The sequence below is a fragment of the Asterias rubens genome, chromosome 3, assembly GCF_902459465.1.
Source record: "Asterias rubens chromosome 3, eAstRub1.3, whole genome shotgun sequence".
Classification (NCBI taxonomy): domain Eukaryota; kingdom Metazoa; phylum Echinodermata; class Asteroidea; order Forcipulatida; family Asteriidae; genus Asterias; species Asterias rubens.
This window is the reverse complement of record NC_047064.1, coordinates 21658731-21686574: the sequence shown is the minus strand read 5'-3', so window position 1 is coordinate 21686574 and position 27844 is coordinate 21658731. Positions and strand designations below refer to the sequence as shown.

Genomic DNA, 27844 nt, shown 5'->3' with positions numbered 1-27844 from the left:
ATGAAAGCTTGTAACTTTCTCGACCCCCATCAAAATACCAACTGAATTTTAAATCAAAATGTTTGGGTCAAATCGGCCAAAAATCTGACATAGCATCTGAGTGTGTAACGTCCCCGTAATTACACCGCGCTTAACAGTTACCGACTTGATTTCAAGACTAGTATAATGTGTGCACGAGGGCCGGTGAGGGCGACCGACCGGGGTGACCCCGGGCCCGGCCGGCGCTCATGTGACATTTCGAAGGTGGTGTAGTAACTTAAGTAGTAGCATAGAGCTATTATATAGCTCTATGTGTAGTAGAGACGTCGTATGTTTTTTGTGTCAGTCACAAAGTTCAATATTTATGTTGTCTGTGTAGCATGCATGCATATGTATGGTGGTCCGCATAAAGTGCTGTGTCACACCATGGTCACACACGCATGTGTTCCGAGGCTGATGAGTACCTTTAGTTTACCCTATTTTACGTGCATGGGACCTACGGCTCGTTTTGACAAGTGCCACGACGGGGACTCGAACCCACAGTCTCACATGCATACCATCATGCCCATGTCTCCTCTGATGGTCAGAACACTTGATTTTCACTGAAAAGGTGAACGCCTTTCAACATGTTCAAGGACTAGTGAAGTTGAGCGGGCTTTCATTCAGATCCAGACATTAATCCAGGTAAAATACTACATGAAGTACATGAGGTTCGTTCCGCTATATCAACATGATCAATAGCGGAACGAACCTCAAATTAGAGAGTCAACAGCGGAATCCGCTATTGACTACCTACAGGCTTTTGTTACTTTTGGAAGCCCAGTTGGCAAAGGATTGAGAAGCAGTGTTCCCTAGCTAGCCCGTAGCACTATCAGTTTTACTGGACTGTCTGTCAACTAAAGAGTATAGCCCCAATGCGAAGTATACTATTACTTAGGGCATGTATAGGGCCTATGTGACAATTGAAGGCTACATGACTGTGACAGAGCAAAATAGTAGTAAGTAGAGTAGAAAATAGTGGTATTGCTTTAAAGATGCTGGTCAAATTAAGCCTACAGCCCTGGCAATGACAACTTTTCAATACCAAAAAGCTCTGCCCCTTAAAGACACTGGACATTATTGGTAACTGTCAAAGACCAACTTAATTTCCCACTTGGTGTATGTCAACTTATATGCATAAAATAACAACCCTGTTAAAATTTGAGCTCAATCGGTCGTCGATGTTGCGAGATATGAATGAAATTTTAAAAAAACACTTGTCACACGAAGTTGTTTGTTTCAGATGCTTGATTTCGAGACCTCAAATTCTAAATCTGAGGTCTCAAACAAAATCAAATTCAAGGAAAATTACTGCTTTCTCAAAAACTACGTTACTTTGGAGGGAGCCGTTTCTCACAATCTGTTATACTATCAACAGCTCCCCATTACTCGTTACCAAGTAAGGTTTTATGCTAAAATTTATTTTGAGTAATTACCAATACTGCAATAGTTTCCACTGCCTTTAAATGTTTATTTGGTGTTCTGGGCAAATGGAGCATCCAATGTCATAAAGCTGTTTTTTTTTATAAACATTAGCTATAGCAAAATAAAATAATGCTAATTACCAGAATAAGGTTCATACCAACCAAAATGCCATGTCACATGTACAATTTGTGACTGGTAACCTGCTCATTATTGCTAAGCGGGGATTTGCAGTATATTTTCTGAACTGTACTGATAAGTGATAGCTCTATAACGTTGAGCCCCAATAACTGCTGGCTACGCCCCCCCCTTCAAACTCCTACATGTACATGACCACTCCCCCTTTACACCAACCTTCGAACACACCACTGCCTGGTCAGTGTCCATGATATGAATTGTTCGTTTTTAAATGCACATTAAATATTCATAAGTTTGCCGTCAGAAATGATATCCCTGAATACAAAGGTTAATTTCTGCAGGCAACGGTGTTGGTGTGTAAGGCTTTAATTGCAATGTACAGTGTGGCTATAGTGTACAGATGTAGTGGAGAGTCGGCAAGTAGTTTATGCAGCCTGCAGGTATGGAACAATGAGCTTCCAGCATTGTCATCCAGGTAACTAGTCACTTGTCAGAAGCCCATAATGTCATTTTGTGCTTCGGCCTTCTGTACTGGAAGTGTCGGTGATATGTATGAAAATTAATGATGTGACAATACAAATCAATGGCCATGGGGAACGCTTTAAGGCAGTGGACACTATATTGGTAATTGTCAAAGACTAGCCTTCACGGTTGGTGTATCTCAACATATGCATAAAATAACAAATCTGTGAAAATTTGAGCTCAATCGGTCATCGAAGTTGCGAGATAATAATGAAAGAAAAAACACCTCTGTCACACGAAGATGTGTGCGTTTAGATGGTTGATTTCGAGACCTCAAGTTCTAAACCTGAGGTCTCGAAATCAAATTCGTTGAAAGTTACTTCTTTCTCGAAAACTATGGCACTTCAGAGGGAGCCGTTTCTCATAATGTTTTATACCATCAACCTCTCCCCATTACTCGTCACCAACAAAGGTTTTATGGCAAAAATTTATTTGAGTAATTACCAATAGTGTCCACTGCCTTTAAAGGCAGTGGACACTATTGGTGATTACTTGATAGTACAAAACATTGTGAGAAACTGCTCCCTCTGAAGTGGAGTAGTTTTCGAGAAAGAAGTAATATTCCTCGGATTTGATTTCGAGACCTCAAGTTTAGATTTTGAGGTCTCGAAATCAAGCATCTGAAAGCACACAACTTCGTGTGACAAGGGTGTTTTTTCTTTCATAGTTATCTCACAACTCCAATGACCAATCGAGCTCAAATTTTCACAGATTTGTTATTTTATGCATATGTTGAGATACAGCAAGTAAGAAGACTGGTCTTTGACAATTACCAATAGTGTCCACTGGCTTTAAGATGGCTGCCTAATTTGTCTTGCTTTTTTTTACAGCAATTTTTCTGCTTATACAGTAGTTAGCACAGAAAAGAGAAAGACTTGGTCTGAAATATTTGTGTCTCTTATACGAATGTTGTTGAATGGTTAAAAAGAGTGTGTTTTCAATTATATTTTTGAAATGTCTTTGAATGATTAAGCGAGTTTATGGGTTCAATGATATAACCCAGCAGTGTTCCAGATTTGGAGCAGGAAGTAGGGGAAACCTTGTGTGTGCAGTTCAATGCATTCAAGACATTTAGAGAGAGGTTTTATGTACAGACAGCCAGACAGAAAAATGCAAGTAAGCATTGTTACTTGCTATTACATTAAATCTAGTGTAGGCCCTGTAGAGCTTTCTTTTGTTGATATAAACAAATCGCCTTGGTTGGTATGGTCGGCCGAATCTTAATAAAACACTAAATCGTAAAAACAGATGTTTTTACCAAAAGTTTACATTTTCTGCAAAATTAAAATACCTTTCATAATAGTTGTTTTGTGTTAAACAAAATCAACAAATTTTGAATCATTGTTACAAAAAAACCTGATCTTTTCTTGATATGTGCATTTATGGCTTTCCATAGTTTTCCAATCTGGGTTGGGAAAAAACTCGAGCTGTGATGCTGCAAATGAAAGGTCTTATGTGCATGACAGTCAAACAGCACACATTACCCACACCCCTTCAGTGGAGTGGAACAACCTGCAACTGGACGTGACTCAAATTTGAATATTTCTAGGGTTATAAATATAAATTATAGGACCATTTCAATCACAGTTTAAAAGTTTATTTCACATGGATTTGGATCTCTGCGCCATTTGAAATTGTCAGTTGTTTTGAAGGCACTGTTTTTATTCAGAGGAATTCTCACTTTCACAGTAAGTTGTTTTATAAATTGGTTTTGTTTGTTATTTTTGTTTCCATTGATTTTGTACTGTCTGAGTTAAAGTGAAAATGTAGCATAAATTCTTTGACAGGAAAATCTGAAAATTAAATAGTTTTCTAAAGCCGTGGACACTATTGGTAATTGTCAAAGACCAGTCTTCTCACTTGGTGTATCTCAAAATATGCATACAATAACAAACCTGTGAAAATTTGGGCTCAATTGGTCATCGAAGTTGCCTGATAATAATAAAAGAAAAAATATTCTTGTTACCCGAAATTGTGTGCTTTAGATGCATGATTTTGAGACCTCAAATTCTAAATCTGAGGTCTCTAAATCAAATTCGTGGAGAATTACTTCTTTCTCAAAAACTACATTACTTCAGAGGGAGCCGTTTCTCACACTGTTTTATACTATCAACCTCTCCCCATTACTCATTACCAAGTAAGGTTTTATGCTAATAATTATTTTGAGTAATTACCAATAGTGTCCTCTGCCTTTAACTGAACAATCATGCCTGGAGTTACACGCAGCCCACAGAGGCCAAGTGGCCTCCGTTGCCCCTGGTCTTGGCCTTGGTGCCCCTTCAAAATTTCCCATTGACTTAAGGTTTTCCAATGGAAGTGTCCTTAAACGCACTTAACACTTGGTAATTGTCAAAGACCAGTCTTCTCACTTGGTGTATCTCAACATATGCACAAAATAACAAACCTGTGAAAATTTGAACTCAATTGGTGGTCAAAGTTGCGAGATAATAATGAAAGAAAAAACAACCTTTTCACACGAAGTTGTGCGCTTTCAGATGCTTGATTTCTATCAAACTACTTTACATGTACTTCAGAGGGAGCCGGTTCTCACCATGTTTTATACTATCAACAGCTCTCCATTGCTTGTTACTAAGTAAGTTTTTATGCTAACAAGTATTTGGAGTAATTACCAAAAGTGTCCACATTTTTTCATTTTTAAAGCCATTGGACACTTTTGGTACAAAACATTAAAACAACATCAATTCTCGATATCGAGAATTACGGATTTATTTTAAACACAGGACACGTGCGGAAACAAGGGTGGGTTTCAAAGTTATTTTCTCCCGGCTCCGATGACCGATTGAACCTAAATTTTCACAGGTTTTTTAATTTTATATAGAAGTTGTGATACACAAACCTGTGTGGGCATTGGACAATACTGTTTATGTAGTCAAAACCTGGGATATTTGAATATAAAGGTTTTCCAAACATACTGTAACCAAGGAATGTGCAATTGTCTCATATCACAAACTTATTTTTGCTGTGCTTTTGTATGTTTGACTATTTTCACCCGATTCTTTTTTTAAAAACTCGTTTACAGGGAAGCACTAGGCATAAACCATTGCCATGGAAACCATTACAAATGGTGTGATAAATGGGAAGGAGAGTCACTCTATGAGCGACCGGGAGTTCTTCCAGAAGATGTATGAGCTGATTTTTAAGGAAGCAATCGAGAAGACGACAGCTGGAAAATGCAAAGGTGAGCATTATAAACACTTAAAGCCATTGGACCCTTTCGGTAAACAGTATTGTCCAAGGCCCACACTTCGTGTATCACAACTTCTATATCAAATAACAAACCTGTGAAAATTTGGGCTTAATCGGAGTAAACCCACCTTTGTATCCGCGCGTTTCGCCGTGTCATGACATGTGTTAAAAATAAATCCGTAATTCTCGTTAACGAGAATTGATATTGTTTTACTGTTTTCTCAAAAAGTAAAGCATTTCATGGAATAATATTTCAAGAGAAGTATTTCACCACTACCTTCTGTAAACCCTGTAAGTTATTTGTAAATCTGTGAACTTTTTGTTTTTTTTCTGTACCGAAAGGGTCCAATGGCTTTAAAGGATTTGGGTACTTTTTGTAACACAAAACACAATGTCCACAGATTTACATTAAACTTGCATAGTTTGAAGATGATGATATCAGAAGGCTTCCCAATGGTATGAAAATATGTTTTACATGCTAAAATATTTTTCCTCAAACGGAAGCGAACATTAATAGTGTGACTTGTTTGACTAATTTCTCAAAAACTACAGCAACTCAGCCAGTAATACTTTAAGGGAAGCTTTCTACTATCATTATCTTCAAACTGTGTGAGTTTAATGTAAATCTGTGGACATTGTGTTTTGTGTCCTACAAAAAGTAGCCAGACCATTTAAAGGGAAGGTATATACTCTTGATTATAAGCCTGTAGTATTTCAATAGTATTTTAAAAAATTTGAGAAACATTTCACTAATGTGGTTAAGTAAAAAGATCAAAAAGTCGTAGGTTTAGGTACATAATCTATACATTATCAGTCTTTGAATCTGGGTGTTTTTTTCCCCCAATTATTTCCATGCAACTGAAAGAAACATTTTTTGTGAAATAAGTCGTGGGATGAGCCATAAAATTGGCCTGATCGATTATACAGTAATGCTTTAATTGGAAAAAGCACCAAAACTACCATTCTATTTATATTTATATTTATACATAGCTTTTATCGACTCCTGTAAGTGGCGACTAATCGCTGTTGGATATCAAGAATAAATAAATATAAATAAATTCTTATCAATTGTGTAAACAAAAATGTTTGGAGTTTTAAATGTGTTCACTCTGCAATAACTAGCAGGGAAAACAATTCTCTTAATGACACTGGACACTATTGGTATTTTTCAAAGACCAGTCTTCTCACTTTGAGCTCAACTGGTCGTCCAAGTTGCGAGATAACTGTAACAGAAATAACACCCTTGTCACACGATGCTTGATTTCGAGACCTCAAACTCTAGAGGTCTCAATCTGAGGTCTCAAAATCAAATTCATGGAAAATTACTGCTTTCTCAAAAACTATGTTACTTAGAGGGAGTCGTTTCTCACAATGTTTTATACCATCAACCTCTCCCCATTACTCGTCACCAAGAAATGTTTTATGCTAATAATTATTTTGAGTAATTACCAATAGTGTTCACTACCTGATTCAACCAAGAACTATTTCGGTGATGTCATTAATTGAACTGGGTTAATTGGCAAAAGGTCTGACTATTGATATGTAGGTCATGCAGTTTTTGTTTTGTCAAAGGAATAATCTACCTGGTGTTTTCATTACATGTTTGTTCATCAAACCGCACCGTACTTTTTGTAATTACTCAAAAAAATAACGACTGTATAAATTTAGTTGGTTACAAAAAAACTTGGAAAATTTAGGCTCAGTTGGTAATTGAAGTTGCAAGAAAATAATGAGAGAAAAAACACCATTGTTGCCAATGCCTAGTAAGGCTTCAGGCCTGAAGTCTTTTAATATTTTAGTGAAAAATTACCTCTTTCTTAAAAACTACGTTACTTCAGAGGAAGCATTTTCTCACAATGTCTTACTATCAACACCTCTCAATTGTTTGTAACCTAGTAAATCAATTACTTTGAGTAATTCATTATAGTGCTCAGTGCCTTTAATTAATTCATAAAGGTCTCTGTGAAATAAAAAACAACAGAAACAACCTATGGGGATCATTCACTCATGATTGTGTATGACACTACACATCACCGGTAACCTTATCTGCTTAATTCAATCTAAACACTTGACTCCCCTTGACCGTGCTTAACCATCCTTGTCCCCTTCCTAGAACGACGATCCCATTGGAAGATGAAAAATCAGCAAATCTCAACATCGCTAAATTTACATAATGACCTCAGGGCATATTTATTGAATTGGATTATTTGTTTTGTACAATACAAAAAAATGGGCCTCTCACCGGAGGTGAACAAAATACATTATGAACAAGTTTTTTTGTGCAAACATAACAGTTGATGCCCTACCTTTCTGGGCTCAATTTTGATGCTTGACTGCAGGCACAAGGCCAGCAGGGTAGCATTAGGCAAGTAAACTCAGGGATGAACAAGATTAGCGGTCTTTTGCTTTTCAGTTGACTAGTAATACCACAGCTGTATAATATCCTTAATTTAAAGAAATGAAACTCCAATGTTGACTTTGAGGTTGAGTTTGAGTCTGGTATAACCTTTCATTCTTTGTCGAGCATCGAAGTATACTCACCCATTAGACAAATCTTTTTCAGTGACTCTTCAAATGGAAACAGTTTACATGAATTTTTTTTTAAAGTTTTTATTTATTTATTTTCTGGTCTGGTAAAATAAATTCTGGTCAAATAAATTCTGGGTAAATTTTTTAGTCACAAGTCCTGTTGTTTTGTGGAATTTTACCCCAAACACATGTACGAGCCATGGTTTTGACCTGCAGAGTCATTGGGGTTGGGTTTGAATCCCATTCAAAACACTTGTTTCCTGCAAGCAATTGACACTTGCCTCTAATTGCTTCTCTTCACCCAGAAGTAAATGGATACATGTGAGGGCAGAGATGGTTTTTGTAATTGATTTAGCTTTGTGGCACAGGCTGTATACTCCCAAAGGGAGCTGAGATGGTTCAAGGGGTGAAATAAATGGCCCAGTGACTAGGAGGGTAATAATAATGTTGGAGCAACACTGAGTGATGGGTTTGAGTTTTGTAGGCTTTTTAAAGGCAGTGGACACTATTGGTAATTTTCAAAGACTAAGCCTTCACAGTTAGTGTATCTCAATATGCATCAAATAACAAACCTGTGAAAATTTAAGCTCAATCAGTCGTTAAACTTGCGAGATAATAATGAAAGAAAAAACACCCTTGTCACACAAAGTTGTGTGATTTCAGATGCTTAATTTCGAGACCTCAAATTCTAAACTTGAGGTCTCAAAATCAAATTCGTTGAAAATTACTTCTTTCTCGAAAACTATGTCAGTTCAGAGGGAGCCGTTTCTCACAATGTTTTATACCATCAACCTCTCCCCATAACTCGTTACCAAGTGAGGTTTTATGCTAATAATTATTTTGAGTAATTACAAATAGTGTCCATTGCCTTTAAAGGAATACGTTGCCTTGGATCGGTAGAGTTGGTCTATAAAAAGCGTTTGAAACCGTTTGTTATGAAATGTATATGGTTAGAAAGATGTTTTAAAAAGTAGAATATAATGATCCACACAAGTATCACTCAAAATTGCACGGTTTTCTTTTTACGTCGCGAACTATCACGGTCGGCCATTTATGGGAGTCAAAATTTTTACTCCCATAAATGGCCGACCGTGTTATTGAACGAGGTAAAAAGAAAACAACGCAATTTCGAGGCATATTTGTGTAGATCATTGTATTCTACTTTTACATCATCTTTTTAACCATATGCTTTTTATAACAAACGGTCACAAAACGCTTTTCAAAGACCAACTCGACCGATCCAAGGCATTGTGTTCCTTTAAGAAACAACCATAAATTATGAAACGACTGAAAGTTTTTGCTTTTGAATTGGAGTTTGAATTGTATTTGCTTTTTAATTCGACAATGAATTGAATAAAACAAAATTGATGAAAGAAAAGCAGATTCTTTTAGGGAGGACTGTTAAAAGCATAATTTTTCTGACAACCACATTGTCTTAAAGACTCTTATTCTTATACATGTATCAATCACTCCTTCTTCAAGACAGGCTTGTTCTTAAGTGTTGTGTACTCTGTGAATTGCAGTTCTATTCAGAACTAAATAATGAGGCAGCAAAAACAGATTCACTCTATTTACTTTCTGCTGATGCAGGTAAATTTACAAATCAAATTTCAGCGAGCGTTTGGTACAAATTGGACGTAATTTGTGGCAGATTCACATCGCTGTTTTGTGTGGAGAGTTGTAAAAAGGGATTTCTTAATGTATGTTTTGAATGCCAAATGTAATGCCTTTAGAGACATTAGGAAGAACCTAAGTTGTTATTCAATTTAATTTAATTTGTTTGTGTCTACTGTATGACGATTTTCTCTCTCCTGCACAAATTTAAAGTATTTATTCCTTAGGCTTAGATCTCAGTATAAAGTCTTGGGAACCTAAAAAGTATTTGTTTTTAATTTGAAGAAGAAAAATGAAGTCAAAGCAGAATAATGTAGCACAAATTGTCAGACTTTGTTCTATGCACAACTTTCATATTTTACATTCATAAATACCTCAGACAGTTTCCCTATTCCTATTGGTGGAGAGCGCGTCACGTGGGTGTGTATAAACCTTTGTTTATGACCGGTAAAAAGTGTTAATTCATAGGCGTGACACGCGACCTTGCACCTGTGCTTGTAAGACAGTTTCTTAATTCCTATTGGTCGAGAGCAACGACCGAGACGCGCACAGCATTCCCTTATAAGGAGTTGTTTACGCGAGGGCCTTGACTGGGCCTTACAATTTCATAGCTGGAGGGGTGTTATGTTGAAAGAAATCATTGAAAAATTATAATTTTTGCATTAATTTTACTTTTTGACCATTAAAGTGTTGATGTTTTTTGACCGAAAAGGTATTTATGAATGGGAATCAAAGTGTGTTGAATCGGTTTTCAACTAGTGGTTTAAACCCGCCGAGGCCTGGTTCTTGATAATTTACCTCAACTTCGTCTCGGTAAAATTATCAAGAACCAGGCCTTCTTGGGTTTAAACCACTAGTTGAAAACCTCTTCACCACACATTGATTGCCTTATTTATTTAGGAGAAATCATCTAACATAAGGATAGAGCTACACTTAACCGATTTGGGAAAATTGACCCAAATCAACTGTTACCAGGGTCTTGTTGCCGCCTACATTGTATTCCTAGGGTTGAAACAGGGTTATCCCCTTCACAGTCCGTATAAGGATGTAGGCATGGGTTTCATCCACTAGGAGCCTGGCTGGTAGAGCAGAATGCACTGCCTTCCCAACTTTTTATGAAGCAGTTTACGGTTAAGTGCCTTGCTCGAGGGCACAATTGTCATGACCGGGATTCGAACTCACACTCTGCTGCTAACACCACCAAAGCTTAGGATAGGGGGAACTTGACTGTTCGGCCACAACACCCAAGAACCTGTTCTTGTTTTAAAACTGCCTTTCTTTACTGTTTTATTTCTTTCTTTCAGTGTCCAACTTCGTCCACCCGCAAGAGCTGAAAGAAAAATTAGATCTCGCAATAAAAGATGAAGCGATGCCACCTGAGAAAATCTTGAAACTTTGCCAACAGACATTTGATTACAGTGTGAAACCAGGTCAGTAAACCTCATTATTTAAAGACACTGGACACTATTGGTAATTGTCAAATATCAGTCTTCTCACTTGGTGTATCTCAACATCCGCATAAAATAACAAATCTGTGAAAATTTGAGATCAACTGGTCATCGGAGTTGCGAGATATTGAAAGAAAAAACACCCTTGTCACACAAAGTTGTGCACATTCAGATGCTTGATTTCGAAACCTCAAATCCTAAAAATGAGGTCTCAAAATCAAATTCGTGGGAAGTAACTTCTTTCTCGAAAACTACGCCACTTCAGAGGGAGCCCTTTCTCACAATGTTTTATACACTATCAACCTCTCCCAATTACTCGTAACCAAGTGAGGTTTTATGCTGATAATTATTTTGAGTAATTACCAATAGTGTCCACTGCCTTTAATTTATTTATTTTAATCTTCAGCCATTGTCAATCCACTATGGAATGAAGCTTTTAGCATGTCTTAAAATGTCTCTATTTGTGTTTGTTTATAATTGACTGTCCCCCAGTATATTTAATAATAATAATAATAATAATTTATTTTTCAATATAAAAACGCTGTACAGTATATTACATATTATAAACATTAAGCTAAAAAGAGTAAGCAAAATACAGCAAAATTACATTGTACAATAGGAACGACAAAAACAATGACAAACACCAATACGCGACAACCAACAATATAACACCACAGAAAAGGCAATGAAAAAGTCAAAGATAATATCTTTTAACAAGAAATGTTTTGAGATGGGTTTTAAAAATATCAAAGTTGGTGATAATCCTCAAATGAATGGGTAAATTATTCCAAAGGGTGGACCATAAATAGAAAAAGCCCGATCCCCATAAGATTTGCAAGGCTTTGGGCCAACTATAAGGAAAAATTAAGTTTGACACCAACACAACTTCTACATGTAGTACAAATATGAGAAACATAAATTGAAATTAATTCTGACAGATAGCGAGGGGCCGATTTACCGTGATGAATAAGTTTTAAAATAACACAGACAATTTTATACTCAACACGAACTTTGAGTGGAAGCCAGTGTAAATCAAAAAGAATTGGTGTCATATCTGAACGGTGATCAAACCGTTTCCTAATAAGACGGGCTGCAGCATTTTGAATATGTTGTAATTTCTGAAATTGATAATTGTATAAACCAAAGTATAAGCTTTTTTCCTGGCCCCTTGGGCCCCCACCCCATTCACTGTTCAATGTTGGCTCTCATTGAGGAAGAAGTACTTGTGAAAATGTGAAATGTCTTTTGGAACAAATAATAGACTCTTCTTTAGAATATACTTGGTTGTTGTTCTGGGAGAAGCTACTTGTGGTTTTTATTTTCTTTGTCATCTCCATCTCCAGACGCTAAAAATCTGGATCAATTTAAAAGCATCCTCAAAATCCCCTTCAGTCAATAAGATTTTCCATTTGTGGTGCTCTTTGCAACATGAAAGTGGCCTTGCCCTCTTGAAGAAGACGTTTTCCTGGCCTGTGATGAAGCAGTTCCTTTCAAATTGCCTCTGATGGAAATCATTCGTCATGAGGTGCCCTTTGCCAGAGAAAAATTCCTTGTCCCTCTAGAGCAAAATTATTCATCGGTGCTTATTCGTACAAAAGCACTGCAGCCTGACTTAAGATACCGAACTTACGTTGTCTGGAAAACCTTCTCAGCTAGATTTCAATATTTTGGGAGTAAACATAAATAAAAATTCTTAATGGAAAAAGAAACCTTGGGTGGACTTCTATGACACTGTACATCTAACACCTTTGTGAAAGAAATCTCAGAATAGTTGAAACCTGGGGTTCAAACGGCCAGACACATAACGTTACTTGGCAAAGATCTAATCGAATAAAACGTCTTCAGAAAATGTTGTTTCTTCACAATTAAGTCCCGACTGCGATAACAAAAATCAATGGTGTTCCAGAGAGACTTCTGGTTACAGACGCCCAACTTAAGAACCCATTAGGACGAGACATTTGAAATAGATGACGTAAATGTCTTTATTGGTATTGACAACAATAGCAGGTGGCGCTGGTCCATTAGGCTGGTTGCAAGTGACTATTTTATTCCGACATTATTCAATTTAGCCCGTTGTAATTGTTTGTTTGACTTTCGAGCCACTCTTCCACCCCACTCTTGTTAATTGTGTTGTTTCTGGTAGACTCTCTGTTGTTAAAAAAGAAAATGAATATTATTGGGACGCCAATTTGTAGGAGAATCAATGAGGGGTGTCAATGGTAGTGAGTTACTTGGGCCCATTATTTCCACATTATGTATTTAGAGAGAAAGTGTACCACACACCGGTAGGTCAGGTCCTAATTTCATGGCTCTAAGCATGGCAGTGGTGTAAGTCTTGAGGTCCAATTTCACAAAGCCTGTAAGCACAAAAACTTGCTAAGCACAGAAAAATATTGTTTTATAGCGGCAAACTCAGGGCTGGGCAAACTATTTCAGTAAGGACTGAGGGTTGCCTGTACTTGGCCAACTCTGGTTTTTGATGGCCCAATACAGAAGTTCCAGCATCGGCATGGACGTTATTGGGCCTGTACTGGTTGATGGCAACTGTTTTTATGCCGATTTATTGCCAATGTGCAAATATTGTAAATGAGCCAACACTCCACCAGTAATGGGCCAATACAACATACAGTACTAATACGGTAATCGCCCGTATCTGGCCATTTCAGGGGTTGATTTCACAAAGAGTTAGGACTAGTCCTAGCTTAGGACTCCTAGAAGGTATGAAAAACGTACGGCTCCTCCTAAGTAAGGACGAGTGACTCGTCTTAAACAGACAATAAAAGATGATCTCAATATTTCAACTATTACCTTTTTATGGCCAAACAGACATTGTAGATACCGGTTAATAACCATTTTACTCTCAAAATTTGCATTTAGTAATAAATAACTCAAGTAAAAAATGCATCCGGCCGCGGCGCTTTTTCAGCCGAGAGTCAAAAACGGCTTATCTATTGTAATGACCCCTTGACACCAGTGACGATTTCCCCTAATTGGGTTTAAACACAGTTCTCCAGCTTTTGCAAACTGAGGGTGCTGTTTTCCACATCAAATAGCCGCCACTGACGTCACGATTCCTTTGTCGCGCGGGTTTGTTTGACCCCGCGCTTTTCAGAAATTTGGCTTAAAGCGTTCTGGACAAAAACCCATTTTTACCCACGTGAGGTAAGAGACTCGTTATATTTTTTTAATGTTTCCTATGGACTGCAGCTGTTAGAAAACTGTAATAACTATTTATTTGAGATCATCTTTTATTGGCTGTTTAACTCTTTGTGAAATCCACCTCTGACATGTCTGCTGGATTACACTGCAAGCAGCTGTTTGAAAGCAAACAAAATCCGTTGCGATTTTGTATAGTTCTTTTTACTTATGCGATGGGGAGTGTCGCCATCAATCAGGATAAAATAAAAATAGATTAAAACAATAAAAATGCAAAAAATATATAGAATAAATTAAACTTAAATTTAATTACTTTGCAATAAAAAGTACACTCATAAAAACCTCAGACAGTTTCACTATTCCCATAGGTAGAGAGCGCCTCACGTGGGGGTGTTTTTAAATGACCAGCTGGAGCTGTGTTTATAACCCGCTGTTTTCAGATACTGCACGCTGGTCTTGCTGGTCTTTAAAGAGCTTTACAACTATATTAACCAAAAAGGGATTTATAAATGGGTTCGGCTGGGGCCTTTATCACACGGCAACAACCCTGCCGGTTTTAAATGTTCCCTTATTTATGTACATTTTATTGCAATACAATAAAATAGTGTAGTAGACAGCAGTATTAACAAATAAATTAATTAAAACAAAATTTTAAAATTACCATATAAAAGCCAATAAAATAATAATGGCGGTATACATTTTAGCACGAACTAAAAATAAATTAAAAGTATTACTATTAGGTTTCTCAAAATGCCGGCACCATCAGGTTCAATAACTTGAAGCCTGTATTCCCTTTTCAAGTCGGTTTAGTAATTTGCTTCTTTTATTTATTTAAGCTCCAGGCATGTGTTTTAGTATATTGTGCTAAACTGCAACTATTGTAAATCAAAATACAAATCAGCTAAATGACACAAGAATTTTGAAACCGAAATGGAAATTACCTGTTTTTGTGAAAGACTCTGCAAGGGTCGAAAAATCAGGTAATTTTGTGCACACCAATAGGTCCTTTTGGTTGGTAAATTGTTTGTAACAGCTAGTTCTATTATCTAATTTTAATATATTAAGTTTTATAACACTTTGAAAATTGCTTGTAATGTTGTGAGAAACTGCTGTTAGAATTTTGATCTGATAAAAGTTTTACATTCTGACGTCTTGTCTACTGTTTTTTTTTTAGCGGCACACCATTTTGGCAAAATGGTATGGAAAACCTTTTCTGGGCCAATACTGGTTTTGTTGCGGCACAACATTTTTTGCGAGATTTTAAGATTTGCCCAAAATTTGATGGGGCATCAAAGTGCATTTTTAGAAACCGCTTATACTAAAATTATCTTTTGGTTTGAATTCCATGTATGAAGGTCATCCTCGCTTCTTCAATCAACTCTTCGCTGGTCAAGACTTGTATGGTCTCGCTGGGCAATGGATGTCTGATGCTATCAACCCAAGCCAGTAAGTCACTCTGTCCCCCATCAACACCAACCAACAACCCCCTCCCCCCCCCCCCCCCCCCCCAGTCCCTTCCCCTCCCCCTCCCCCTAGTCCCTCCCCTCCCCCATAGTAATAACAACATTAATTTTGTATTATTAATATTAAGTTGCTTCCATTTAAAAAAAAAACCTGACAGACAACTAATATAACCCCCCCCCCTTAAATTTTAACAGCTCAACAGCTTTTAAAATTTAGAGGAACTTGGCTATAAACAGAGGAAAATTGAATAGAGTGGGACTTGGACCTGTGACCGCCAGATTAATGTGCCAGCCCTAAACCAACTGAGCTATGGTGGTGTCCCTAGTTTATCAATACCTTTGTCCGGGGGATCCAGCAGTCAGAAGCCATTCAACCTTTAACTGCCCTGTAGCCAGGGATCATGAGCTATCTAGCTTTAATGTTGGTGGTGTCCCTAGTTTATCAATACCTTTGTCCGGGGGATCCAGCAGTCAGAAGCCATTCAACCTTTAACTGCCCTGTAGCCAGGGATCATGAGCTATCTAGCCTTAATGTTGGTGGTGTCCCTAGTTTATCAATACCTTTGTCCGGGGGATCCAGCAGTCAGAAGCCATTCAACCTTTAACTGCCCTGTAGCCAGGGATCATACCCATGTTTATGATACAACCTGGGAAAGGGCAGCAGAGGGATCACCTTTATAGGGCATGGAACTTTTTATTCCAAATATAAACCGCAAGACTGGGTACATTTTTTCTTTGTTCAACCCCAACTTATTTACAATTGACTTTAGTCAGTGTCCCTTGTGGTTCACTACTCAAAATTTAAATAAAATTTATGATTTTCTTACCATCATCTTTTATACACAAATATACACTCTTTCAAATACACTCTTTATTACAAAAATTCAAAAAAAATAATTCCCTACACCAGGTTTTTTAAAGCACTGTATACTCAGTACTTTCCTGTGTTCTGTGAAAAAAAACACTTCACAGGCAAATCAGATCACTCAGGTGGGATTTGAACCCGAGACCTCGATTCCCATCCGAGTGATTTGCCAGTGGATTTTTTTTCGGGAAAGTACTATTAAAGTATACAGTGCTTAATAAAAACAAATTATAATCTTTATCGCCGATTCAAAGGAAAGTATTATTTATAAAATTCATTAACTTTTGAAGTTTTTATTTAAAAAAGCTTTCATTGGTTGCAATTGTGTGAATACTATTATAACCATAAATGGTTTATTATTGTAGGTATACATACGAAGTCTCGCCTGTCTTCACTCTGATGGAACTTGAAGTTATGAAGAAACTTAGAGAATTGTGCGGATATAAATCGGGTGATGGAATCTTCTGTCCAGGTCAGCAATGTTTCTAAATCTTAAACCTTTTTATGTCTTAAAGTCGCTGGTAACCAGTTGTCAAAGACCAGTATTCTTACTTGGTGTATCCAAACATATGCTTAAAATAACAAACCATTTATACGCAGGCCTGTTTGCACGGCTAGTGTAAAATGCGCTTTGTAAGAACTAGTTATTATACTTATAAAGTCAAATTAATGGTGATATATTTCTCCATTGTTGTAGGTGGTTCAATTGCCAACATGTACGCCATGAACATTGCCAGATACAAGCACTGTCCTCAGATTAAACAGCAAGGATTGTATGGTCAAGCAAGACTCGTTCTCTTTACATCGGAACATGTGAGTATAGGTTAGCACAGTCTGATACAAGCACTGTCCTCAGATTAAACAGCAAGGATTGTATGGTCAAGCAAGACTCGTTCTCTTTACATCGGAACATGTGAGTATAGGTTAGCACAGTCTGATACAAGCACTGTCCTCAGATTAAACAGCAAGGATTGTATGGTCAAGCAAGACTCGTTCTCTTTACATCGGAACATGTGAGTATAGGTTAGCACAGTCTGATACAAGCACTGTCCTCAGATTAAACAGCAAGGATTGTATGGTCAAGCAAGACTCGTTCTCTTTACATCGGAACATGTGAGTATAGGTTAGCACAGTCTGATACAAGCACTGTCCTCAGATTAAACAGCAAGGATTGTATGGTCAAGCAAGACTCGTTCTCTTTACATCGGAACATGTGAGTAGCAGGCACAAAGCATTCACTGCTTATTTAGGGAACGCGTTGCCTTGGATCAGAAGAGTTAAAAAAGTAAAAAAAGTTAAAAGAGTTAAAAAATTAAAAAGTGTTTTTGAAACTGTTTTTTATGAAATGCATTGGTTAGAAAGATGTTTAAAAAGTAGAATATAATGATCCACATAAGTATCACTTAAAATTGCATGTTTTTCCTTATACATTAAGAATTAACACGGTCGGCCATTTATGGGTGTCAAAAGTTTGACTCCCTTAAATGGTCGATCGTGTTAGTCAACGAGGTAAAAAGAAAACCACACAATTTCGAGGCAAATTTGTGTAGATCATTGTACTATATTCTAAAAACATCTCTCTATATACCCAAATACCTTTCTACCTTTAATAGAGAGTCATCATCAATTATTGCTCTCGTTTGTTGTTTGTTGGTGTGTTTGTTTGTTTGTTTGTTTGTTTGTTTGTTTGTTTGTTTGTTTGTTTGTTTGTTTGTTTGTTTGTTTGTTTGTTTGTTTGTTTGTTTGTTTGTTTGTTTGTTTGTTTGTTTGTTTGTTTGGGATGTTGTAGTGTTGGGATGTTTGTTTGGGTGTTGGGGTGTTTTTTCTTTTTTTTCTTTCTTTATTTGTTTGTTTAGATAATCTTCCCATCAAGGGAACTTAGCAAACTCCCACAAGGGGATATAAAAACGAAGCTGGCAACAGCCAGTCTCTCTCATACAAATCGTCATTGGTTTAACGTCTATGATTACGAATTGTGCAAATCAAGAAATGGTAATTCAGTAACTAGACGACAATATTTAATTCTGGTCATTGTGAATGCTTAAAATTTCTTATTGAGAAAAACGGGAAAAGAAGACTTGTTTTTGGTACAGTTGAGCATTGCTGTTTTGGTTTACTTTAATTCCTAATTTGTGATTTCATGATTGTATAATGAACAGCCCAGAAGGAACTTCAATGTTTTACTAAAATTTACTTTGTATTTCTAGCTGATAACAGTATTTCTTATTTCACAATTTTGATCTTATTTATTAGAGTCATTACTCAATCAAGAAAGGAGCAGCATTTCTTGGTCTTGGAACGGACAACATCGTCTTTGTGAAATCTGACGAGATGTACGTATTACATTGTTTTGTTTTCAGTTTCTCTTGGAGTACGAGGTTTAGTTTTTGAATCCAGATAAATTGACTTGAGCGTGATTTGACCCACCTCAGGTTTATTGTGCCAGCATTCTGCCAACTGAGCTATCTAGGCCTTGGTTGGCGCTCTCCTTATTTTGTCAAATTCTTTGTTCTGGGGTGCCGGTCAGAATGCCATACAACCGTTAACTGCAGTGTAGCCAGGGATCATGAACAAGTATACGATACAACATTAAGTTATAAACAAAAAGAGAAATTTGCAGTCAGTTTCCCTTGTGCTTTATATCTTAATACAAATTATTTTAGTTTTGTTAGCCTTGGAGCTTCATCAATTTATCAATTTTCAAAACTTTTTCTTAATATCTTGACAGGTTGAATTTAACAATCCATCTTCCTCGAAGTGTGTTAAAATAACATTCTGGTAGGAAATTGGTTTTGCTCATAATTTTGATTTTTGTTGTTTTCATAGCGGGAGGATGATGCCAGATCATCTTGAGAAAGCCATCATTGAAACCAAGCACAATGTAAGAGTCCTTGCCTATCTGTTGATTGAACTCCTAAAAGTACAAGTTATTATTTCTTATTAAATATATTTCTGGTAATTAACCCAAGGAAGCCTCATAAGTCAACTTATCTAGCCCTATGTTGGCAGTCTGTCTCTGTATTTGTCAATATCTTTGTTTGGGTTGCCGTTAGAAGCCATGCAACCACTACCGCAGTGTAGCAAGGGATGACACCCATGGTTACTCTACAACCCGGGAAGTGGCAGCCATAGGATCATCTTAATAAAGGGGATGCGACTTGTATTGTCAGATATATTATAATAAACCATAAAGGAAACTGTTTTTATTTATTATTATTTATTTTTTTAAGATTTGGGGTTGAACAAATAAAATTTGAAGACTTGCAAGAAAATCTTTAAAGGCAGTGGATACTATTGGTAATTACTCAAAATAATTATCAGCATACAACCTCACTTGGTAACGAGTAATGGGGAGAGATTGATAGTATAAAACATTGTGAGAAACGGCTCCCTCTGAAGTGACGTAGTTTTTGAGAAAGAAGTAATTTTCTACGAATTTGATTTCGAGACCTCAGTTTTAGAAATTGAGGTCTTGAAAACAAGCATCAGAAAGCACACAACTTTGTGTGACAAGGGTGTTTTTTTCTTTCATAGTTATCTCGCAACTTCGACGACCAATCGAGCTCAAATTTTCACAGGTTTGTTATTTTATGCATATGTTGAGATACACCAAGTAAGAAGACTGGTCTTTGACAATTACTAATAGTGTCCATTGTCTTTAAGGACCTTACTTCAAACTTGGTTTCTTAATTTCCATCTAATTTGTTTGAAGTTTTCCTTTCTCTCAGCATCCTTTTATAATAAGGTACTTTATGTGTTCCTATTTTCTTTTAATTAGGGTGGAGAGCCGTTTTTTGTTGTAGCAACATCAGGGACGACTGTTCTAGGAGCCTATGACCGTCTTGATGCTATTGCAGATATCTGTGAGGCTCATGGGATCTGGATGCATGTGGATGTAAGTTTCATACAATATTTTATCGTCCTCTTGACAGGGTTTGGGCACTTTTTATAGGACAGAAAACACAATGTCATCATTAAACTTACACGGTTTGAAGATAATGATGGTAGAAAGCTTCCCTTCAAATATTACTTGCTTTAAGTGCTGTAGTTTTTTGAGAAATTAGTAAAACAAGGTCACAAAATATTTGTCATCTCAGTGAGACGAAAATTATTTGATCATGTACAAACGTATTTACCAGTACTGGTAATAAATGCGAAGTGGATTTGTATACAGCATGTCCATGCATTTTTGCTAGCTGTCTGTTTGTTCTAATGACTGTCTTTCTTGTTTGTGGGTATTAATAATAATAGTAATAATAATAATAGTAGTTTATTGAACTTATATTGCGCTCTCTCCAGGACCAGCCTGTTCCAGAGCGCATAACAAAAACACAATACCAGTAAGAAAATTAAAATTATGAAAACTATTCCATCCGAAAACAATCAAATGGGTAAATTACAGCAAAAATCCATAAAAAGTAACAGCAATTAACAATCAGTGAAAATTACATCAAACATACAAAACAAACCGAAAATACCATACAGAAGCAATTTAAACAAAGAACATAAAAACTGTCACTCACACACTAAAAACTGTAATTACAGTTTGGCCTTGAAGGACCCCAGCGAGCTACCTCACCGTAAAAAATGCGGTAGTGCATTCCACAACCTTGGAGCAGCCGACATATAAGGGCGAGATCACCCAAGGGGTGCAGCATCTTTAAGAAAGTAATTTAGTTCACCTTTGGGCAATCCCTAGGCTGCTGTTAGTTTTTGTTCTACATATCCTCTGTTTTTCGTAATTCTTGGTCTGATTGTTTTTTGGGGGTAAATACTAAACCTGGTACTTGTTGACATTCCTTAGGCTGCTTGGGGTGGAAGTGTCCTCTTCTCTGCCAAGTATCGTCATCTGATGCAGGGTGTTGAGAGAACAAACTCAGTCACATGGTGTCAGCATAAGATGATGGGTGTTCCTTTACAATGCTCTGCCTTCTTGGTGCGGGAAGAGGTGAGTACGGCATGGCAGTAGCTAGGGCCTAACCCTAACCCAAACCTGAACCCAAACTCAGTCACATGGTGTCAGCATAAGATGATGGGTGTTCCTTTACAATGCTCTGCCTTCTTGGTGCGGGAAGAGGTGAGTACGGCATGGCAGTAGCTAGGGCCTAACCCTAACCCAAACCTGAACCCAAACTCAGTCACATGGTGTCAGCATAAGATGATGGGTGTTCCTTTACAATGCTCTGCCTTCTTGGTGCGGGAAGAGGTGAGTACGGCATGGCAGTAGCTAGGGCCTAACCCTAACCCAAACCTGAACCCAAACTCAGTCACATGGTGTCAGCATAAGATGATGGGTGTTCCTTTACAATGCTCTGCCTTCTTGGTGCGGGAAGAGGTGAGTACGGCATGGCAGTAGCTAGGGCCTAACCCTAACCCAAACCTGAACCCAAACTCAGTCACATGGTGTCAGCATAAGATGATGGGTGTTCCTTTACAATGCTCTGCCTTCTTGGTGCGGGAAGAGGTGAGTACGGCATGGCAGTAGCTAGGGCCTAACCCTAACCCAAACCTGAACCCAAACTCAGTCACATGGTGTCAGCATAAGATGATGGGTGTTCCTTTACAATGCTCTGCCTTCTTGGTGCGGGAAGAGGTGAGCCCAATTTCTTGGCTTTGCTTACTGCTGAATTCTGCACTGGAGATCATCATTTTGTGAGAGAGTTGTTGAGCTTATTTTTCTGTTGTCAAATATTTTATAATCACACTGGTATTGACAACTCTTTGTGTCAAATCAACCAACATCAATTCTTCTTATATTTTTTTAATCGCGTACCATCTTCCAAAACATCTGTAGTGAGCAGACACAGGGGACAGTGAATATTTTTTGGTCTCAAATAGTTTTGCTTACAGCCATGCTCTTTAAAAAAAAAACTTATTAGAAAACTGAAATTGTAAGCATTGCAAAAAATGATGTGCAAACTTCCTGTGTTTTGGGGGTAACTAAAGTTGTACATCTGTTGTAAGCTTTCCCATCGCTTCATCAGTAGTCGAGAGTGACATGTTAAACTCTAACATCATCTTTAGATCATGTCTTAAATTTATCTCATCTCTTTACTCAAAGAATTCTAAGGATGGAATGCCGTATGTAAGTACTAATTGTCATGTATGCTTGTCAATGCAGTTACCAACTGGTTATGCTGATAATTTGTTGCTGTTTTGTTTTTATTTTTTGTTCGAATAAGATGCATGAAATTTGTGATACTTTTTTTTATGTATATGTTCTCTTCCTTTGATTTTCTTCGTAAGCTTTTTCCCTCTAGCGTTCTCCCTGAAGAGTGTTCAATCTTGCCAAATGCTGTTGACCAGTCAATATTGACACTAAGTGGTCCGACTGGCTAGTGCATTGCTGAAAAGCATTCAAGTTTCGTATTAAAGGCAGTGGACACTATTGGTAATTACTCAAAATAATTGCTAGCATAAAACCTTACTTGGTGACGAGTAATGGGGAGAGGTTGATCGTATACAAAATTGTGAGAAACGGCTCCCTCTGAAGTGCCATAGTTTTCAAAAAAAGAAGTAATTTTCCAAGAATTTGATTTTGAGACCTCAGATGTAGAACTTGAGGTTCAAAATCAACCATCTAAATAAGCTTGGGCGATATCACGATATTATCGAATATCGCGATACTAATTTGGAAACGATTTCGATATCGGATCGATTTGGTTTTAATCGAAATATCGATATATCGCGATATATCGCGATATCGATTAATTATCGCAATATCTCGATGTATTTCTTAGCTGAGACATCTTGCACCCCATAGGTTTGGAGTAAAACCAGAAGAACATGTTTAGAACACCTCTCTTATGCTATGACTGTCTCTTCTACAACTTTCACTGGGAGTTTGAAGACTGATGATGTCAAATTTAATTAATCGCGATTATATCGAATATCGCGATAATTGTTGGCGATATATCGTGAATTAAATAAATCGATATCGCCCAAGCTTACATCTAAACGCACACAACTTCGTGTGACAAGGGTTATTTTTCTTTCATTATTATCTCGCAACTTTGATGACTGCTTGAGCTCAAATTTTCACAGGTTTGTTATTTAATGCAGTTGTGAAGGCTAGTTTTTGACAATTACCATTAGTGTCCACTGCCTTTAAATATAGACTAGTAAAAAAAAGCTCTTATATTTAGACGAATGAAATGGCCAAAGAACTTTCCTGCTGGCCAGTCACTGGAAATTTAGGGGTCAACCCTGATTTTCTTGCAGAGTTCCCTTAGAGTGTTAGCTGTACAACCAATAACATACTACTAAGGTTGCCATAGCAATATTAAAACAACAATAGATTTCTTGGTTTGTAAAGTTGTACAATGTATGTCTGTTTGTTCCTTTGATTTAAATCAAATTGCACAGATGGACGTTTCGTAACAAATTTGTGTTGGTAAATTGTTTGTGAATCCAATATGGATCATTAGCAGCATGCAGTTAGTAAAACTCTTTTATAACCATCAGTCATCATGTGTTGAAGTATAGCAACACCCCTAGCAACAGCCTTAGCAACACCCCTAGCAACAGTCGTAGCCATAGCCATAGCCGCCAATTCGGATTCGGCCTGACAGCTAGAAGAGTGTCTTTTGTGCTGCCGAAGTGCAGTTGATTGCCTCCAATGGTTGCCTGAAATAAATCACCCTGTGTGATGACATGGTCTTTAGAAATGAAGTCAAGGTACCTTTCCTCACCGTCCACCTACATCTACACTTGTATGACCCTATGCGGATTGGGTTTTCATTCCCTGCCTGACTGCGTGGGTTTTCCCTGGAATAATTCTTTGGGGTTATCCTCTCAAGTATAAAACTGAAACTTCTTTCCTTATCTTCTCTCCGTGAAGTTCTTGGCTAGTACAATGATTAAGTTTGCTTTTCTGAGAGTCTTTGACTTCACAACCAGAAGAAATGAAATAAAGTGAAGGTTTTTTTCTGTTAGTGATCCCCCTCTTCTTTCCCATCTTCAGGAGAGCGTAATGCATAACGGCCACTGTGCAGCAGCTTCCTACCTCTTTCAGAAGGATAAATTTTATGACATGTCCTTCGACACGGGAGACAAGTCTATCCAGTGTAGTCGAAAGGTCGACGCCCTCAAACTCTGGATCATGTGGAAAGCTAAGGGAAACCGCGGATTTGAGGCAGAAATCAACCAAAAGTTTGAAAACTCAAGGTTAGTACAATTAAGCTAATAAACTACTAGAATTTATTTCCCCAGATGCCTGATTGAAGGATTGACTTGATTGGTTGCATTGATTGATTTAATTGGTTGTTAAAAAAATTGGGTCGATTGGATATTGATATTTTATTGATTTAAATGATTGCATTGATTGATGACTAAATTGATTATTTTGATTGATTTGCTTGATTGATGGATTGAGTTATAGACTAAATGATTGATTGATGATTTACTTGATTGATTATTTATTTTATTGATTTAAATTATTGCATTGATTGATGATTGATTTTATTATTTTGTACTGATTTGGTTATTTTATTGATTTGATTAATGGACGATAAGTTGAGTCGATTGATTAATCGCTTTTTATTGATTTAAATTAATGTATTGATTGATGATTTATTTTATTATTTTGGTTAATTTGATTTGATTGATTGATTGTTTAATGGATTGATCGGTTGGTTGATTTTTTCAAGTCCCCCCCCCTCCCCCCGAACTAATAGGCCTAGATATATAGACTTGTTAAAATCTAAAAACACAAGAGGGTTATTCAAGGTGCAAGCTTCAAGGAATATAAAGAAATGTTAGAAAGAAAGAATCTGTTGTCATTTCTCTTACATGATAGATATTGTTGCTGTAGAGTTAAGGTGAAGTTAACAGTAGCCCCATCCCAGTCAGGCTTAGTGACATCATCAGCAACAATAGACTTGTACAGGTCATTTCATTAATACATTACACCTCTCAATTCTGTTTTCTTTAATTATAGGCACATGGCGGACTTGATACAAAAACGAGACAACTTCAGGCTTCTAATGGAGGTAAAAGTTTATGTCTAGTTTTGTTTCTTTACTGTTAGTCTATGAATACAAGTCTTGGTTTCGGCAGTCCTTGAAAATGTTGTGACTTATAGTCAAGCAGGCAATACAAAGTTCAAAGAAGAATATTATAATATGAAGAATATATTTGCTTGTTATTTTTAGCCACAATGCACCAATGTTACATTCTGGTATGTACCGCCAAGCCTGCAATCCATCCCTGAAGGACCCGAGTACTGGGAGAAACTTGCCAAGGTGAGATGGCTCATTATTTCCCATGAGACACAAATATTATGTGCTTGTTATTAAAATCATTAATTCTCTCTTGGAATCGAGCTGTGTTATAGTCGACAGCAACTCTTTTTGAAAGTTTCATTTTGACTATTGTTTTGTTCGTTTGTTGAGTAGGTTATTCACAGGTTGGTCATTTATTATTATTGTATATTATGTATATGTAAATTGTATTTTTACTCAATTCTTTTTAAAAATACATATAAGTATTTATCTTTTTACTTACATTCATATATGTTTGAGTCAAACAAAACTAATGACCAGAACTGAATTGAAATATTTCCCATTGTGTGACTATACAGGTGGCGCCCATTATCAAGGAACGTATGATGAAGAATGGGACCATGATGATTGGTTACCAGCCGTTAGGGGATCATGTGAACTTTATCCGTATGGTGTACGCCAATCATGCGACGACCACACAAGATGTGGATTGGATTGTTGATGAGATAGAGAGGCTTGGTCATGATATCGTTATTGCAGATTGAGAAGTGCTTCTTCTTGTTGCCAAAGTGACAACAAAATCAGCCATTTTTATTATTATTTTTTTATTTATGAATTGAATGCCATCTAATTAAGCTGTGTATATTGCTTATCAACATTTTTTCAGAGGTAAATTGCTTATACGGCTATGGAAAGGAGAAATAAAACTGTTTTAATTTAAGTCTAAAGCTTACTGATTATGTAGTTCAAATTGGTTCTAATTGGTTCTAGGTACTGGGTGGCAAACCTTCTACAGTGTTTCTATAAATGCAAAAGTGTTTCCAAGTCCAAAATATCATTTTTCAGTATTCTTTCATTAATTGTTGGTGTGGGTCTGTTCTGTATCAATTATATGTGACCCCCACTGATCTTAAACAGTTGTTTAAGCCTCTTCGTCACTCTTGTATTCTTTTAATTGTGCTGTTTTTAGATTGGTGTATTATAATGTAACAAAATGTTAAAATTTAAAACAATTCAAATTGTAAAACTAAATTGGGTGTACAAAAACTATTTTTGTACATAATAGAGTTTTATTTTGAAGGCACCACCTCTTGTAAATGTGGGAGTAAGAGTTGATTAAAGTCTGATACAATTACTTGCTTAGTCACAACCTGCTGCTTAAGTTTGAATTCCTCAAACTATAGAGACAGTTTCTATGTCAAATGGTTCGGAGCAAGCTTTTGTATAGCAACCTCCAGATGAGCAGACCCTGGTAGCATTGTGAAATACATTCATTCAGAATTGTGTATGAGTGTTCACCATCTCTTACGTAACTTCGCAGAAGATTGCCCCAAATCATGCGACATAGCAACTGTCCTGATAGTCTGAGGTATTCATTCAGAATTGTGTATGAGTGTTCACCATCTCTTACGTAACTTCGCAGAAGATTGCCCCAAATCATGCGACATAGCAACTGTCCTGATAGTCTGAGGTATTCGCTACAAGTGATCGAGCTCATGATTGTACCAAACTTAGTCAAAAATGGCTTATTGGCTGCAATGTGTATTTTCAATCTAGTTCTTTTTGAGGTAGGGTCATTGTTTAATTGTTGTCAGCGTCAAGCGGATTTATTGGCCAAACCATCAAGACACATGCAATAAGCCTTTTTGAGGTATGGCGGACGTGATGAGTGTACTGTTTGGTTTGGGTGTATACCCACAAATTTACCCAAACCTTATAGTGTTGTAACACTGTGTCCGCCATATCTCAAAAAGGCTTATAGAAGTCACCTGTAGTAGTTTAAGCTGAATACAGTGTCTACTTGTTGAGAAAACAGCATTTTTATAAAGTGTATTTCAGGCATGGTATTTAGTTCTTGGAAAGAAGTAGGACATTTTGAGATGTAAAGGAATGACCTACACATGTTGGAGGCTTTAATAGACTTTTCAGGCTATTTAATCACAAATTTTCTGATTTTTTCCATCAAAAAAAAAATATCAGAAATTATACTCAGGTTGGAAGATATCATGCCTGGTAGTTAGAGAAAGTTTCAGACAATTTAAAACAACTTAATAACAGTGCCACGCCTAGGGTGAGTGTTCTGATCTTTGTGATCAGAGTGAGAGTTCAAATTCTGTTCAAGACACTTGCATCATTAAGCAAGACACTAGGTTAGAATTTCTTCTCATCCTGGTTAGTAAAATACATCTCTTTATAAGCAAATACTCAGCGCTGTTCAACAGTGTGTGGTCCAGTGGTTAG

The 27844-nt window shown here is 37.0% G+C and overlaps 1 protein-coding gene across 4 annotated transcripts; it reads left to right on the top strand.

Annotated features, from left to right (window-relative positions):
* The first annotated feature begins 311 nt into the window (after nt 1–311).
* On the top strand, nt 312–27747 carry LOC117287900 (cysteine sulfinic acid decarboxylase-like). Of its 4 annotated transcripts, XR_004518857.1 has the most exons (16): nt 3689–3788; nt 5141–5299; nt 10755–10880; nt 15410–15500; nt 16748–16854; nt 17080–17195; nt 18636–18715; nt 19209–19263; nt 20161–20277; nt 21187–21330; nt 22444–22467; nt 24346–24548; nt 25321–25372; nt 25535–25624; nt 25963–26972; nt 27075–27747. XR_004518857.1 is itself a non-coding variant. In XM_033768511.1 (15 exons), the coding sequence occupies exons 2-15, from the start codon at nt 5167–5169 to the stop codon at nt 26146–26148; spliced, it is 1524 nt and encodes a 507-aa protein (XP_033624402.1). In that variant the 5' UTR covers nt 312–663; nt 5141–5166; the 3' UTR covers nt 26149–27747. The 4 variants fall into 4 exon arrangements, 3 of the variants coding, with proteins under 3 accessions (XP_033624402.1, XP_033624401.1, XP_033624403.1); XM_033768511.1 differs by lacking the exon at nt 3689–3788 and adding an exon at nt 312–663 and having other exon boundaries at nt 25963–27747; XM_033768510.1 differs by having other exon boundaries at nt 25963–27747.
* The last annotated feature ends 97 nt before the right edge of the window (nt 27748–27844 follow it).

Bases quoted from the DNA above. Each gene is read 5' to 3' on its own strand.
- LOC117287900 (XM_033768511.1), top strand. From the start codon at position 5,167: ATGGAAACCATTACAAATGGTGTGATAAATGGGAAGGAGAGTCACTCT. The intron at 18,716-19,208 runs GTACGTATTACA...TTGTTTTCATAG, and splicing joins TTTGTGAAATCTGACGAGAT to CGGGAGGATGATGCCAGATC. The intron at 19,264-20,160 runs GTAAGAGTCCTT...TCTTTTAATTAG, and splicing joins TCATTGAAACCAAGCACAAT to GGTGGAGAGCCGTTTTTTGT.